The 17631-nt window shown below is 37.9% G+C and overlaps 3 protein-coding genes across 3 annotated transcripts; 1 reads left to right on the top strand and 2 right to left on the bottom strand.

Moving 5' to 3' along the window:
- LOC121810055 (40S ribosomal protein S8-like) lies at positions 1 to 2307 on the top strand. Its single transcript, XM_042210948.1, has 5 exons — positions 1 to 80; positions 205 to 277; positions 637 to 964; positions 1398 to 1570; positions 2090 to 2307. Exons 1-5 carry the CDS (start codon positions 77 to 79, stop codon positions 2169 to 2171), a joined length of 660 nt encoding a protein of 219 aa, XP_042066882.1. The 5' UTR covers positions 1 to 76; the 3' UTR covers positions 2172 to 2307.
- A 4649-nt stretch (positions 2308 to 6956) lies between these two features.
- On the bottom strand, positions 6957 to 9979 carry LOC121807308 (beta-1,2-xylosyltransferase-like). The gene is made up of 3 exons (XM_042207535.1): positions 9107 to 9979; positions 8513 to 8662; positions 6957 to 7767 (listed from the first exon to the last, which is right to left on the bottom strand). The coding sequence occupies exons 1-3, from the start codon at positions 9719 to 9721 to the stop codon at positions 7042 to 7044; spliced, it is 1491 nt and encodes a 496-aa protein (XP_042063469.1). The 5' UTR covers positions 9722 to 9979; the 3' UTR covers positions 6957 to 7041.
- Positions 9980 to 10288: 309 nt separating this feature from the next.
- On the bottom strand, positions 10289 to 14625 carry LOC121807010 (glycerophosphodiester phosphodiesterase GDPDL3-like). The gene is made up of 9 exons (XM_042207195.1): positions 14348 to 14625; positions 13564 to 13857; positions 13213 to 13328; positions 12628 to 13123; positions 12424 to 12462; positions 12012 to 12296; positions 11574 to 11713; positions 10822 to 11293; positions 10289 to 10737 (listed from the first exon to the last, which is right to left on the bottom strand). Exons 1-9 carry the CDS (start codon positions 14442 to 14444, stop codon positions 10451 to 10453), a joined length of 2226 nt encoding a protein of 741 aa, XP_042063129.1. The 5' UTR covers positions 14445 to 14625; the 3' UTR covers positions 10289 to 10450.
- Between the last annotated feature and the right edge of the window lie 3006 nt (positions 14626 to 17631).

The following is a 17631-nucleotide window of genomic DNA, read 5'->3' as shown; positions in this document are numbered from 1 at the left end:
AAAAGAGCAGAGCTACATATCTGCCTACGGCGGCCTGCACTACGAAGGACACTGAGGAGCTCATCCACCAGCAATCATGGGTAAAATCTGCTTCTTATGTTCATATCTTCTGATACTTAGCTTGTGCACACAAACTCATGGAGATGCTGTCTGTTTGGAATAAAGCGATTGAGAGTTTATGGCACTAATGTTGCTTGTGTTCAGGTATTTCTCGGGATTCTATGCACAAGAGGCGTGCCACTGGAGGCAAGAAGAAGGCATGGAGGAAGAAGCGAAAGTAATTTTTTCTTCATCAATTTGATATTCGATTTTTAGCTTCTTTTAGTGCTTATTCTGCTATTTATTCTATTCTCTTCGTTCAGTATCTCAATTTTGCTCTCGTTACTGCTAAGTTGTCTGATTATTGTGTTCTGTCAAATAGGTCTTCTGCAAATTAGATTACTAATCCGTTTTATTGAAGTTAATATGTTGAGAAAATTTAAAATCTTTTTTTTTTAAATTTCTTTTTATATTCGATTTATTACTACTATTTCTTTTGAAATAGTTTTGCATATTCAGTTCAGAACTATTCTGATTATGATACATTTTGATTGTACTACTGTTTAATTTTATGGTGTTGTTCTATGTAATTATTAGGTATGAGCTGGGAAGACAGCCAGCAAACACGAAGTTGTCCAGTAACAAGACAGTTCGCAGGGTCAGGGTTCGTGGAGGCAATGTGAAGTGGCGTGCATTGAGACTTGACACTGGAAATTACTCCTGGGGGAGTGAGGCTGTGACCAGAAAGACTCGTATTCTTGATGTCGTGTACAATGCATCCAACAATGAGCTGGTCAGGACCCAGACTTTGGTGAAGGGTGCTATTGTTCAAGTGGATGCTGCACCATTCAAGCAGTGGTACCTTCAACATTATGGAGTTGAAATTGGTCGCAAGAAGAAGACTGCTGCAAAGAAGGAAGGAGAGGTAGACATCTTTTTTCTTTGTTCACGTATTTCAGTTTCAAGTTATTTTTATTCTATTGCTTTATTCAGTCTATATTGTGCTGCATACTGCTGATACATCAGTGTGCTGGGTCTTTGGCTACATGTGAAGAAAAGAATAGTGGGATATACTGTTAATTAGGAATTGCATTGTTACTATATTGCATTGCATTGTTAATTAGGAATTGCATTGTTACTGTGGTTCTGGATTTTTATGAGCTAGTTATGATTTCTCTGATATTTAGTGACCTCTGTTTGTACCCATTTAGTCGGATGTAATTTTCTTCATGATCTAGAAGTTGCTATGCCCGTGTAAGATAGACAGTTTATCCTTTCACTTTCTTAATTATCATCTTAATATTTCTCCAGATTGTGCTAACTATATATATATTTTCTATCGTTTCACTGGACTAAAGGAAACTGAGACAACTGTGACTGAGGAGGCAAAGAAGAGTAACCATGTCCAGAGGAAACTAGAAAAACGTCAGCAGGACCGTAAGATTGACCAACATATCGAGGAACAATTTGGTGGTGGTCGCCTGTTAGCTGCAATTGCCTCTCGCCCAGGACAGTGTGGGCGATGTGATGGGTATGTATTCTGCAATGCGTTTCCCATATTAACATATGAAGCACCGCAATGCCCCCTAGTGTCACATACTTTTTATGGGGTGAGACCCGGGGATAAAGTAAAAATACGTTGCAGTTTTTCACTGCGTTGTCAATCTCATAACTCTATAATGTAAATTCTAACAGCCTCATGCTTATAATCATGTTTATTTGTTTCTGGATTGGCAAGTTTCTTTAGGCCAATGAAAATGCTCGATTTGTTTTGTGTAGTAGAAAGTTATCTTTCCTTCCTTTGACTAATTCCGTGATGAGACAATGTTGGTTTGGTGCTTCAGCGTATTGCATCTTATTTGTTGTGTGAGTTAACAAATTATAATCTTACAGTAGTCAGCTTTTTGGATTGCTTCTATGAGTTATTCTGTCTAATGTGATTGATTTTCATGTCATTGGAGTGCTACATTTTATTCTGCAACTGACACATGCACCTGCTATATATGAATTGTTTGCTTTAACTTCATCTGTTGAATGTTTGTTGTTTCAGTTATATCTTGGAGGGCAAGGAGCTGGAGTTTTACATGAAGAAACTTCAGAAGAAGAAGGGAAAAGGTGCAAGCACCGCTTGAGTTTTGTAATGATAATCTAAAATTTTTCAGTCCAAAAAATTATCCTGAGATTTTGCATGTTCTGAACAAATTTGTCAAGACATTGTTTCTGCATCACAGTAATAACTTAGTAGGACGGAGCGTGGTTTTTTTGTTATCTTTTTATTTTTGATATTTTGGCCGTGAATCATGTGCTTTGCCTTAATACTTTGATTCATCATCTTTTTTTGGAATCAATCAACTTAAACCTTTAGTGCATGTAAGGCGGCTGTGTAGCCTTCTAAAGGAGTTGTACTATTGTGTAGTAGTACTACTTATCATGGGAATTTACAGCTGTAATGTTAAGTGTGATCAAGTATAGGGGCATAGTTGGGACATGAAAATTTGTGACATGGCTTCTGAATTGCTCTCTTCATTATCACATCCATGAATTATTTTACACAAGCTCAAGCAAAGTTTAATTGCTGGTATATTCAACCCATACTTTGGAATTACTTTCAACCCAGAAACACACATTAAAGAGTAAAAGGTGAGAACAATCAACGAGACAGTATTGAGATTGACAAACCAGCCTGATTCAGTAAATTTATACTGGTATGTCACAGTAGTGTAGGTGGCAGCAATCAGTCCAGAGTTCCAATTCTAACAATAGGAAGAAGATTTGAAGAGCTAAAAGATAATAGGTATTCACCGCGAGTTGGCCAAGCATTCATCAGTTTGAATCCCGGGTATATGCCATTTCCTGCTGGCAACAAAGAGAGAATCATCATTTGTGATTCCTCAGAAACAAAACTGGACGATCATTGCCAAATGTCAACTAAATATATCCAAAGAAACCTCTTAGCCTGAAATCAATGGTTAGGAGCCTCCTAGGCATGCACTAACCGAACCAAACCGCCGGTTAATCGCCGGTTCAACGGGTCATGCGGGCCGGTTCAGGTTAGAGAAATCAAGGAACCGTAACCGGCGGTTCGCCGGTTGCAACGGTGAGATTCCGGCTAGAATCATAGGTTTTCAGGCTTTTCAGGCGGTTTGCGTCAGAAAGCGCCGGTTTGAACCGTCGGTTTCCGACGGTTCAGGTGCTTTTCAGGCTTTTTCAGGATGGCAGCCATAGGTGTGCATTGTTTAGGCCTGAAAACCGGCTAGAAACCGCCGGTTCAGGCGGTAAACCGGCCGATTTGAATTTTATTTTATTTTTTATTTATTTCTTCCAATTTTTCTCCTATAAATACCACACTTCCATATCATTTTTACTCACCCCATTCTTGTGTTAACAAGGATTTCACTTTTCAATCTCAATTTCTCTATTCTCTTTCCTCATTCTCTCTGATTGTTCAAGTTGCTTACTATTGTTGTGTATTGTGATTGTGCTCTCTTTCACTACTTAAGTTGTTATTTGCTTACATCCATACACTACTCCATAATCCATATTCTATATTACTTTCACTTTGCAATATGTTTTCTTCTCGTGGTGGTGATCGGGCAAGGGAATTTCCCAAGACTAAACTACTCGTTCTCAAAGATCCCGACGACCTAGTCGTCGAGAAGTTTTGGATGAGGTTTCCCGATGGGAGGCTGAACGTTTGCAAGTAAGTTATTTTTTTTATTTTTAGTATTCACAATTTCATAATATTAAGTTTTTTTTTGTTTTTTTTTGTTTATGTTCCTAATTCATACCTTATAATATTTATAGACCGAAGAAGATCATAGGACTGCCATGTTACTCACTCAAATGCATCAAGATGTAGGGGGCAGTCACCAACAAGACGATGATGACGAGTACGACGTGTCTATATCTTCGGACTCGGACAACAACAATGATGATGTATCTCGTTCTCGTATTCCGTCTAGCACTGGCGGAAATGAGGACATGCCTCTTCCTCCCCTTCCACCCACTAAAAAAACATTGAAATCTGATATTTTTGTGAAACATTACAGAAAGATCCCGGTGGTAATTCCTAATCTTAATGATCCTCTCTCTCAAGAAGTGACATCGGCGTTTCATGCATACTGTAACTATTGTACAAAAGTCTACAAATTTGAGAGTGGTGGGGGATATGGAACCCTCCGTCGTCATTTGACGACAACGCATCCGGTAGGATGTGGCACTACCGCTACCCAAACCCAACTAAACTTCTAGCCCGGTGGCTCAGGTTCGTCTCAATTAGGTGCGCCTCTTTTTAAATATGATCCTAAAATGTTAACGATACTATGACTAGATGGGCTGCAATGAAGCATTTTCCTTTTAATGTTTATGATAACAAAGGATATGAGGTTACTATACAAAGTGCTTTTAACGTAGCGGTAAAAAAAATAAGTCGAATGACCGTTCAATGATCTACCGTTCGACAATGTTTGGAGAAAAAAGTTGAGTTAGCACGTTATCTACTTAACTTGAGACACAAAGTGAACATTTGCTCACATGTATGGACTGATTGTTTTAACAGACATTCATACATGGGCATTACGATTCATTTTATGGACAATAGTTGGTCTTTGAACAAGCGTTTGATTGATTTTAGAGAATTACCCACACAACACACTGCACCTGAAATTGCTTCTTTAATTATTCAAGTTTTGAATGAATTTCAATCATGCAACAAAATATTTTCTGTTGCTTTGATAATGCAACTGCTAACACTGCAAGTATTAGTGACTTGATTGCAGCTTGTGGTCCGGTTATTAACGGTAAGTATTTTCATCAAAGATGCATAGTTATATTTTGAATTTATGTGTACAAGATGCGCTTGATTTATGGCAAAAACATGTTAGTCCTATTAGAACTTCAGTTAGAGTGATCCATCAAAAGCCGCCATTGGCAAAGCTTGGAAGAAGTATTGCCATCAAAAGAAGGTAAGGTATACAAATTTTATCATGGATGTGTCTCATAGATGGAATTCGACATATGATTGTCTGAATTCTACTTTGGGGCATAGAGATGAGTTGTGTGATTTTTTTAGAACTTATCTCGTTCGTGATTTATATCTATCGCATAGTTGTTGGGAACAAAACATGAGTTTATTTAAATTGTTCAAATGTTTCAAAAATGCGAATGTTGAATTATCGGGTGTTTATTATTGCACTGCTATTCGTGTTTTAGAGCATTTCATGTATATATCACTTGCTTTTAAAACAACGATGAAAAATGCGACTTCGAATCCTGAATTGATGTGTGTTTTATATTATATGATTGACAAATGGCTTAAGTATTTTAGTGAGATTCCAACAGTGTTTTTGATTGCAAAGGTCTTGGATCCGAAATGGAAATTAGTCGGTACAACCAGGATTTTAGACTTTTATTATAACAATTTGAGTTCTATTGATCTTGGTCCACTTCAAGCATTGCAATCGGATACCAACGACGAAGCATTTCAAATAAACCTCTCGAACCGAACAATTGTCCAACAAACCTTCGAGTATAACTTGCGTGCTCTCTACACCGAATATGAAACCAAGTATAACAGTACCCACCAAGTCAGAAGACCCCCTCCTCAACAACATAGTTTCACATTTCAAAATGTTTATGATGATCCCGACGCGCAATCCCAATTAGCCGACCTATACGCCTACAGCACCGGCGGGAGGCCGGCCTCAAGTATGATGAGTGAGTTGGATTTATATTACGATTAACTCTTTTCCTTTAGTGATGAAGGTCCTACTCCCGCCCAAATCGACGTCCTCGATTGGTGGGGAACACACGAGAAAGATTTCCCCATACTTGCGTCAATGGCCAAGGAGATTTTTTCGGTTCTGGCTTCCATTGTCGCCATCGAGTCCGAACTCTTTTCCTTTAGTGATGAAGGTCCTACTCCCGCCCAAATCGACGTCCTCGATTGGTGGGGAACACACGAGAAAGATTTCCCCATACTTGCGTCAATGGCCAAGGAGATTTTTTCGGTTCTGGCTTCCATTGTCGCCATCGAGTCCGCTTTCAGTTTTGGATCATGTGTGTTGGATGAATCAAGAAGTAACCTCTCCGCAAAAAATATGGAAGCTGTGATGTTACTTGATGATTGGGCCAAAACTGACATCAGAGATCAAGAACCTGATTGGGATAATCGTCAGGAGGCATCACAAGAAGAATTCACCGGGGATGAAGCGTAGGCCAACCGTCAACCGCCGGCCAAGCCAAATAGGTAAGTAAGGTAAGAGAACTACGTGAGCTTTGATTCCCCAATGTAAATGAGCATTGAGGATACGTAGGCACCTCAACTTAAAATTTTAAATTTAAGTTGAGCTCAAGTTATTTTTCCTTTATTTCTTTTTTTTCATTTGTTTATACTTTAAAAATATGCAAATACAATTAAATAATTATATTTGTATATACTCTAGTCGGTGAAGGAGATTTCTCTATACTACTAAATCTAGAAAACTTTCAACAATTCTACTATAATTGTTGATTGTTAGACTAAACTCAACATTGAAGGTTGAATTGCTAAAGGTGTCCTCAATTCTTTTTTGTAATTTGTAGACTAGCAGTCTCGTTGTATTTTATTTTTTTATTTAAGAATTCAAGACTTCAAGATTTTTGTGATTTGTAATTTTTGTAACTTGTAGTCTCTTAATAAAATTGCAATTTTCATCGTGATTTTTTAAATTTTATTTACGCACATTTCACATATAAATAAAGAAAAAAATGCAAAAAAATAAAAATAAATTAAAATTACGAACCGGAACCGGCGGTTTTCCGAACCGGAACTGGAACCGCCGGAAACCTTGGCGGGCCGGTCCAGGTTCATGCAAATCTTGAACCGTGAACCGTTGGTTTCGAACCGGAACCGGCGGTTTTTGAACCGTGTGCATGCCTAGACTTAGGAGCACTGGTGCATTAGCAGTAGAGTAAAAAACTCTTACACTTCTTCTTCAATAAAATCAGAGAAACACTTGCCTTTCAGCATCCAAGGCCACTCAAAATGTTGCTCAGTTTGTTAATTACTCGTGGAGTTCGTGCATATGTTCCGGATAGAAAAATGGCATGGTACCCCAAACCTTTCCACTGTGCTATCAGCTGAAAATGCCCCCCTCCCCTGTAATCATTGTTACTTATCTCTAGGATCACTGTATTTGGGGTAGCATATACTATATGAGTGAGACCAGCTCCATGAGCACCAACAATAACCGAAGCATCTTGGATGGCTCGAACCTGCTCTTTCATGGGCATGTGCGCAAACAGTCCATTCACAACATTTAATCTACACTTGGAATGATTTGATGCCCAGATATTTATGGAATCAAACACTTCTTGTTCATTGCTGAGCCTTGATTCTACCTTGCCAGCATGACGAGGATGGGCCATATAATCTTCACGTCGCACAAAGAGGATATTGTGGCCAGAGTTTGGCTTAGGGATATGGTGTCTATCCACTGGAAAACCAAAAGCAGCTATTATCATCTCACCAAACTCTGACAACCGAGCAGTCTTGTTATCATTAGGATTTTGCAACAGATCATGTGCAGAAACTCCATAACAGTCTATAGTCTGAGTGATTCCCTTAAAAAGAGCAGTTTCATACCCTAATGGGGCAAGAATGGCATGTCGAAAACAAACTGGACCAGTGAAATTCTTGGCATATGTAAGGCTTGAAAATAATGCCGCCCATGTTTCTTGTAAGGGAGCCTGATAATGTCATAAAATGGTAACTACTTACCGAAAAAGAACACGAAAAAGAACTAACATAAAGGTAGAAGAACCCATATAAGAGCCATATTAATCGGTTACTCAGAGTTGATAGACTAATAATACAGAACCTAAACCACCCAAATCACATTTTTTGTATCACACACATGATCCACGATAATGAAATTGTTGTATGAACACATGATATACATGACCTACTTTTAACCACAATGACACCATGGAAGTGCTTCCCTGTGCTACTGATCCTCTGTGATTTTTCTTGTCATTTTTACTTCATTAGCAAGTTCAACACGTGCAATGATCAAATCATTCTACACTACTTTCGACCCAACTTGCTTCCCCAACTTCCATGATCAAAAGACCATCCATTCAAGAGGCAAAGGTGATCACCGGACCTTAATTATCTTTGAACTACTACAGCTCATACTTCACATGATTGGTTTTCACTAGTTCTTTAGCATGTCTTTTGTATAACGGTAGACAGGATTGTTTTTCCTTGTCTTTTGTATAACGGTAGACAGGATTGTTTTTCCTTACATTAATAAGATCATCAAGTATCATAAGTGATATGCCAGATTAACTAGATTACTAGAATTTAGGATTCACAATGTAAATTTCCAACATACAAATTACAGAGAAATCGACCTGGTTATGACTCAGAGTGCAGCCATTTGCTAATGTTCTACGAGTGGGTAAAAAGCTAAATCAACTCAAGGCAGCATACCTCACAGTGACCATCTACAAACACCAAATGGGGTCGATTAGGCAAGCCAGTGACCCTGGAGGCTACATAAGCACTGTACCACTCAGTAACTGTGTGAAACAAGTTTGCATATTCAAATCGAGTAACTAAAATTGCTGGCTCTTCAATCCACTGCAAAAATAAGAAGAAAACATCATACAAATGTTTAAATTTCCATGAATACACTTCAGACAAAAAGAAAATACTATAGAAACCACATCATGCAGTTACAACTGGAAGCAGTATAACCAGCAACTTCAATTTTAGCTAAACACCAACACTGTTATATATACAGAGATCAACCAGAAATTCACTTCATACATACTTACGTAGCAATGAATATTTACTATTCTATGTAGTTGTAACATTTGCAGGAAGGATATCTATGCTCAGCAATAGGGAATCCTTCAGTTATTCAACACCCAAGTGTTCTCAATTGACAATAGTCAATATTGTAATGGAATCTCATTGCCAATCAATCATAATTAAGAAACTAAACAATCCAAAATCTCACATGTAAATAAATAAGATTGAGAAATCCAAAAAATGAAGAGTTTCTACAGTTCCAAGACCAACCTTAGAGCAAGCAAATTCATCGGCATCGACTAAGCGGGTCGAACGGATCAACTCACGCACAGTATGTCTAAGAATTTCACCTTTCTCAAAGAATTTATCCAAAAACTCCTCATCCACCATCTGTTTCCCAATTTTGGATCTGTCCGCCACCTCAATCTGAAACGCCCCATCTTGAAAATTAGGCAACTCCTCGCTTTCGTTTCTCCCAATCACGCTCCCCAATTTCTCACCCCCATGAGACATGTCGATTTTGTCAGGGATCATCCGAATTCTCCCCCCTTCGCATACGGAGGTCTTCAAGGCGTCGCTGTAGTAACATCGGAACCACCCTCCTCCGCCGAGAAGGACTTGTTCTCCTTCCTTAGTGAATCCGTTTCCGAAAAAGGCTTCGCAAGAGTTGAATTTGGTGTGGGGATTGTGGGACCAGGGGAGGTAGGAGGGCAAAATCGGCCAGGGTTTTAAGGAGAGGGAGAGGTGGGACTGCGAATAGGGCAAAGCGGTGGGGGTGTTGAAGGGTGAGCGGTGGTCGGGGTGGAAGGAGAAGAAGAGGTAGAGAGAGATGGAGTTGAATGCGAAAAGAGCCACCACTATTTTTTTCAGACTCTTGCTCTGCATGTTTTCATCCTCGCCTCCTCTTCTCTCCACAGACCGTTAAATTTAACTAACTGAAGTTTTAGCAAATCATAGGTTGACACGTCGGATACACTACCAATCACCTTTTTGCCACGTGAAGCCTCGCTTACTATATATTATGAGTATTACCATAGTGTTCATTAAGTCATCATTTATTAGTGGATTTATAAGATACTATAAATTTCAATGTATTGTTTTAATAGTAAAATTTCCAAAGTAAATTTTCTTTTATCACGCAGAAAGGAGCACTAGTTTGTACTTCCTCCGTTCCATAATAGTGAAGGCGTTTTTTTCGGAATGCGATTTAAAAAAAGTTGAGAGATAAAGAGAAAATAAGGTAAGAAAAGGTAAGTGAGAAAAATGTGTTGACTTTTACTAAAATGTGAGATGACTTCATTATTATGAAACATATCAAAATAATAAAATGATTTTATTATTATGAAACGGAGGAAGTAGTAAATTATACTGGTAGTATTTGTTCATGTCGTGATTTGCACTAGTGGGCTAATAAAAAGCGGTGTAGCCCGATAGAGCAAAGAACAGCGACTCTGGTATAAATATTTTTATTTTGAAAAAATAGTATCTCGATAAAAAAAATGAAAATACCTACAAGAAGGCAATCCCTCAAGCTCAAAATATTTGTAAGTCATAAAAACAACCAAGAATATATAAACATCACAAAATGGCGGGCAACATAAATAGCTATCAACATCAGCATAACACAAGAGCTGCAAGACAAACAGAAATGCCACTGAGGATGGCGCTTCCCACCAGCATAGGCTGCCCGTGTGAAACAGGGCCCGGTGCGGTCGTGCCACTGTCATTAGTCGGTGCCCTGACTGGGGGCAGAGGAGGCTCGATCACACTCTCATCCGTAAGAGTGGGATTCGGAGCCTCTGCTGGAGGCAGACTTTGCTTGTCCATAATTGTAAGAAGGCCGCCAGGCGGGGCTGTTAACATGTATGGCGGGACATCTTCATACCCTAAACACCGATTTCCTGTATGCCAATAAGAAAAGATGGGACAGTTAGATGAGTAAGCAAGCACAACGGAAACCTCTACACGTTTAGAAACAGACTCACTTTTGTATTTTGCAGCAGTTGCAGGGAAGTCGGTTATGACACCGTTGATAAAATAGCCATTGACGTGAGAGTTAATCTCCGTATATGGATCAGAGAAGAAATCCCAAGGCTGAGACACGTACTCATTTTGGAAAAGATGCACATAAACTGAAAGATTGAAGGATTGAAGTTTTTGAACTATGGTTGTGGGATGGGTGGTGAAGAGCTTGTCAGTGGGATACACAGATTCTTTAGAGAGGACCACAGAGCTAGCGAATTTCTTTATCTCTGAAATGGTCGAGTTCAATATATCACCGACATCCTCGTCAACCAGGTAAACAAGCTCATAGTTACTGCTGCTCTTAAACTTTGACAGTACGGCACTGTCACTGGATCTTATCATAACCTTCTTATTGATCCCGGCTTTGCTTAGCGTATCCAAAACCACGTCGGTCACACCTAAACCTTGGTTTGCAGCCAGATACGCAGCGTTCTGCATGACAACAAATACGATACCATGTTCATCATACACCTTTAACGAAAACAACCACTTTCTGGAACATAATAGAGTAGTTTATGAAGTCTTTGCTAGTTGCTACTAAACAAATATGTGGAATGATAATTTCCAAAAACATTTGGTGATCAAGATCAATCAAATCAGAAGCATGCTGCATGAAATGTATGTGTGCGTGATGTTAATTTAAGCATATACACATGTATGAATGTAAATATATTTGGAATAGTGAGAAATGAAGACTATGATTTTAACTCACCTCAATGCTGATTATGACACCACTGACTGCAGATGTATTTGCTACCGTCAAAAAGTCAGATAACTGCATGAAGTTCCCAGCATTTTTGAATTTTGGATTCCGGAACAACTGATATTTCGTATATGGGTTGTAAATAGCAGCTGTATTCAAACAAAAATAACATGCTTATTAGTAAATACAGATAGTCTTCAACAGTCAAATAAGCAATATGCAAGAACATTATGGATGCTAAATGAAGACTGTACAGCAAAATAATCAAGTTCTCAAAGCTGAATGACCTGATATTGATATCTTCACTCTTTAGGGGAAAATTTTGGTTTCACAAAAATGATGGGTATTGATTATGTAAAAGGGGATGATGGATTTTCGTGTCCTTTTTCATAGTCTTGGCTATATTATTAGGTGTGGAGTAAGAATAAATTTTAGTATAACACTTACGTTGTAAGGTCTTAATTTCGCTCCATGTGAGATTATAGGCGAAAATTCCTTTTTCTATGCCAAGTTCTGGATTATCTGTTGCCCTGTTGATGAAGTTGGATTGAGAAACAGTTGTTCTATCCCTGAGGTTAATGGATCCCAAGCAAAAAGGTATTCCGTCATTGGTTATTTGAACAGGGCAATCAAGTATATCTGCACCATCTGATACAGCCTTTTCATATGCCTTATCAGTACAACCAGGATAGTCTCCACTTGCTCCCTCGTCAGAGATAACCAAAACATTTGCTGCATTAACAGGAGAAATATGGATGCGTTAGCATCTAACCTCTCGAACTTGGCAACATTATACTCCAGAGGTGTATGTAATGCAAGTGAAACTAGAAAGAAAATTCATGGTAAGAATTCTTCGTACCTTTGACAGAATCGTTTTTGCTCATGTGGGCATAGCAATCTGCAACAGATTAACAGATTAATCATCATCACGTAAGCATCCATAGGAAACTGTTAATGCTCTCTTGCAAAAGTAAAAAGGTGAATCGAAAAGTGACAAGTTTGTAGCAGGATCTTTAACAGGCTATTCCAATGCCAATTTTCATGGAAAATATAAGTTACTCACCGATAGTTGCTGATGCAGTCATTGGGAAGTCAGAGAGCACACCATCGACAGAAAATTTTCCATTGTCAATGAAGGACAGATACTCAGCCACAGGATCATAGCTGTAATTATATGGTAATGTAGCATCGTTTACAAAATTATATCCAAAAACTTCTAGACCTGCTGCATGAGCATCATTAACAAGCGATTTGGCTTGCTGTAAATATAAGCTGCTGTCCACTGGTATTATGTAGGTTTTCGGAACAAGAATCCCAGCAGCAAATGTTTTAACTAATGTAAGATTAGTCAGAAGTGAACCATAAGTTTGGTTTGTTGTGGGCTCCACTTGATCAGGGCCCAGAAATTGGAAGACAAGCTTAGTTGTTCTAAACCTTGATGCAATATTCCTTAAGAAGCCAATCTCTGGTGATGAAATATAACTAATAGCGAAGCGTCTGGATGCAGAAACAACGAAGTTCCGCATACTCTGGTTATGTTGGGTGAAGAATGCATCATGCTGCATATGGAGAAAAAAAAAGGCTGGTCAGGGAAAATCAAGTAATAGCTTACAGAGATTCAACATGATCAAAAGGAGTTTGTTCGTACCGGTACGCTTAACCACAATCCAGGTGGTTTTATGTTTGTGACCACCTCATCAACAGTGAGAATTAGATTCTGAGAACTATCATAATTGGGAGACCGAGAAAATATCCTCTGTATAACTGTTTCAAGAACAAAAGACAGTCAGTGAGGTTGCAGCAACTACTGATTCTAACTTCCAGAACAAGAACTATGGAGGCATAACTAAAATATGGAATGATAGCACACTAACATTGAGAGATCATTTGTAAGTGATGCATAGAAAGTGGAGTATATGTGATGAGAACCAAAATCTTTATAAGTCAAGGATAAAGCAAAACCGTTTTAGGCTTCCAAATTAAAGAGGATCCAACTTACTATTCACGGGTTCTAGATCCTTAAGGGTGAAATCCACAGAAAACCATCCTTGAGTCGAGACACCGTTGACAAGATAGGTCTTGCGCCCCTTTGGATACACTACATCAATGTTGGAAGCATTATCTAGCTTGATATCTGGAAAGCAAATTCCTACCCCATCCTTTGTAAGCTGAAGATCACACCACACGAGCGTATCTGGCAAGCCAGTCTGCACTGCAAAACCGTAGGCGTTCAAACTCGAGTCGGGTAATATCCCTGAAAATCCACCCCTTGCTATCACCAAAGGCTGGTTTCCTGCAAATCAGATAACTGAAAGTAAGTCCTTGACCATACTGAGCATTTTTTGTAATACCAAGAGAGAAAACATAAGCATGTCTTTATGATTTACTAAAAACTATAGAAGACAGACATCCGCTTAACACCAAAAGGATCATAACTCTCTACTATAGAAATACGAGATCTTTCCTCTATTGGCAAAAATTTACTACTTCATCTTTTAGCTGCAGTTCGGAGGCATAAAACATCTTATTTCTTAGTTTAACCATTCACATACAAATTTGAATGAATCAACAAATCAAAGCAAAAATTAAGAGCAATTAGCAATTCTAAAACAAGGACTGAAATGCACATATATAATCAACTATAAATACAAACATGCATAAGCCAATTAACAGTTAACCAAGATTTTCACATTTCCATACAAGAAATGAAACTCATAAAAAGAGAAATTGAGAAGAAAGGAGCAAAGGTAAAGCTAAGCAAAGGAAAAGGAGATCTTCGTTACCGCTAAGTGTCTGCCACGGAGAGGAGCGGTTTCCAGATCCCTGAGCAGAAACATATGCGCAAAGCAGGAGAAAACACAAGGGGCTGAGCTTCCACATTGGCGGCGGTAGTTGGTCGCCGGAAAATTGATCGTGTCTCTGCTTTTCACTGACAACTTCCTCGGTAAACGTGAAGCCGAGCAATATTCTCTCTCCTCACTCTGAGCTGGGAGAGACGAAGTAGAGAGAGAGAGTTGTGTTGTCGAAATGATTTTTTATTGTTTCATTGAAGAAGGAAGCACGTTCTGGTATCCTTTTTAATGTTGGAGATGCGTTGTTTTTTTTACTTCATTAATTTATGTTTTATTTAATAGTACAATCTGTAGATGTTGAAAATCGGCAAATTAAATTAAATTCAATGAGCATCATCTAATTGAAATTTTAAATTAAATAAATGGGTTGATGTAAACTGAACGCGCTACACCATTTTCTTTTCTGTTTTCTTTTTATATTTGTCCGACTCCGGCTTCAGTGACGGCTTCTGCGCCGATCTCAACATTTTCATATATATTCCCACACATTAGATGTGAAAAATATGGGTTACTAAATAAAAGTAAGAGCATCCACAATAGCGCCTAGCGCACCGCCTAGCCGAGCGCCGGCGCTAGGCGATCGCTAGGCGAACCATTGGAGGAGCCGAAAACCGCCGAGCGGTTTTCTGGAAATCAATTTCGCCTAGCGCTAGGCGGTCAAAATTCGTTGGGCTATGCGCTGGGCGATCCGCTCGGCTCCATTGCAGCGCCCGGATCGCCCAGCGCATAGCCCATCGGATTTTTTATTTTTTATTTTTAATTTTCGAAACACTATATATACGCGATTTGCACTTCATTTTCATTCGCACAACTTGTATTAACGTGTACTCTCTCTATCTTAATTTATGTACAAGATCAACACCGAGAAATGGATCTGAACAACGAGCCTAGTTCAGGGACGAGCGGTTCTCAAACTCCCCCAATCCCCGTTGACGGCGGTGACAGTGGCGACGGAGGCGGCGGTGGCGGTGGCGACGGCGACGACGGAGGCGAGGGAGCCGGCGAGTGATTTTTTTTAAGTAATGTACTTTTTGCGATTTTGAATGTAATTTTTTTTATTAATGTACTTTTTTAAAAATTTTGTACTTTTTTTAATTTATTGTACTTTTTTAAAAAAATTAAAATAGTATTATTAATGTTTCCCGTATATGTCTCGTAAATTAAATTCCGTATATTGTGTTATTAGTGATGTGGCTATTGATGTGGCTGAGCTATTTATGATATGGCTAGGCTATGGCTAGACTATTTCTGATGTGGCAGACTGGCAGGAGGATTTTTAGTATTAATGATGTGGCAGAAGGAGTTTGTGGCTAGGCTATGGCTGGGCTATAACCACTGTGGATGCTCTAAAAGAACAAAATGGAATAATTAATTGTAAGTTGGGTGTAAGAAAACTCTCTTTATGCTAGACAAAATATGCGTTGTGCTAGTACTATCAAATCGTCTTATTATCTCTAAAAATAGAAATACATTCTTTTATTGGAAATAAATTTCAGGCTTTTAATTTTTCAATTGACTGTAATTGTTGTGGTAAGTATTTGATTTGACTTGGATGGTAGAGGTTAGATTAGATTTTGGATTGGATTTTTGCCTAATCTGAATACCTAATTATCAATAATACAAAATCTGAATTATGACATCCAATCTAAAGTTATATTAAAAATATAAAATTTTAAAATCTAATACCACCAAATAGGAGTATCAAATTGCATTAAAACTGTTCAATACAAATACCAAATTGTCAAATACCATTTTTTTGTTCTAAAAATATCTATAAAAAATTAACAAATATCCACAATATAACAATACTACTCTTTAAATCCCCCCCTCTAAAACTTTCCAACCTCCCTTAAACAACAATGGAGATTGATTATTTTTTTTAAAACATACATTGATAATGTCGAAACTTGTATATAGGAGAGTGCCTTCAGTAAAAATATCTAATGTGTTATAATGCTTTAATCGTTTTTCTTGTTATAATTAGTTGATTTTGAAATATGTAGAATATATATCCATTATAATTGCTCATTATATTACAAGAAATTAAGATAAAATTGTAAACAAATCATGTTTTAGTTATAGTCTTTAAAAGAATAATAAGAGAAATATACTCCATCCGTTCACAAAAAATAGAGTACATTTGTCATTTTTTGTTGTCCACAAAAAATAAAGTACATTTAAAAAGGAAAAGTTTTCATCAACTTATCTCTTACTTTTTTCACTCCCTCTTACTAATAATATGGACCCTACATTCCACTAACACTACTTCTCACTTAATTTACCATTTCCACATTAAAACTCGTGTCATTCACAATGTGTCTTATTTTTTATGGACAGATGGAGTATTTACTAGTGTAGACAATTAGACTTTTAAAAATAAATAAACATATAAAATAGTATAATAAACTATTTAAATAAAAAAAGTACACAAATTATAGGTAAAATAATAACGAAATCTATCATTAATATTTGAATAAATTATGATAAAAACATCGTAATTTATCCTCCGATATTTGTAATAATCTCGTCAATACAGATAAAATTCGTTCTGACATGCCATTTGACGCTTCACCCATCACATCACATGCATCCATCTCCCAACTGTTGAGCGCCTGCGCTAAACGTGCGGGTGAGCCGAGAGATGCTACCAAGAACTCTCGATCGTCTTTCACTCACATAATTTAACCAACTTGGTCACATAATAAATTAGTTAATAAAGATGCCACCAAGAATTCTCGATAGTCTATTGGTCAAATAAAAAAATATTTTTTGTATGATATAATTCAACTTAAAACACTTAACTTAAGTTTGTCTACCTTTTAACCACAAAAATCTCTACCTATTCAAAATGTTAAAATGTTTAATTGAAGTCATTCATTCGATTTATAGAGCTATCTGCAGCCGGTGGTTTATTCCGGACCGTGTGAAAGGGTGCGGTCTGGTCTGCTACACCCGCCATTGCAAGGGGAGAGGGACATGGGTGCTGTGAGATAAGAGACCAGGCTCGAAAGGGTTCCGACACCGATATAGATGTGCATTGCGTAGAAGAGAGGGTGGGTGGGGGCACGTATTTAAATTTTTAATCAAATTTCCAAATCTATAAATACAATCACATTTTCAGTTTTTCTATTCAAACTAAAGAATTTTTTTAAAAAATTTAAATTAATATTTCCTCCGTACCATCAGAATATGCCGTCTTTCCTTTTTAGTCCATC

This window comes from Salvia splendens, chromosome 6, assembly GCF_004379255.2.
Source record: "Salvia splendens isolate huo1 chromosome 6, SspV2, whole genome shotgun sequence".
Lineage (NCBI taxonomy): Eukaryota > Viridiplantae > Streptophyta > Magnoliopsida > Lamiales > Lamiaceae > Salvia > Salvia splendens.
The sequence above is the reverse complement of the archived record's forward strand: the minus strand, read 5'-3'. Positions and strand labels throughout refer to the sequence as shown.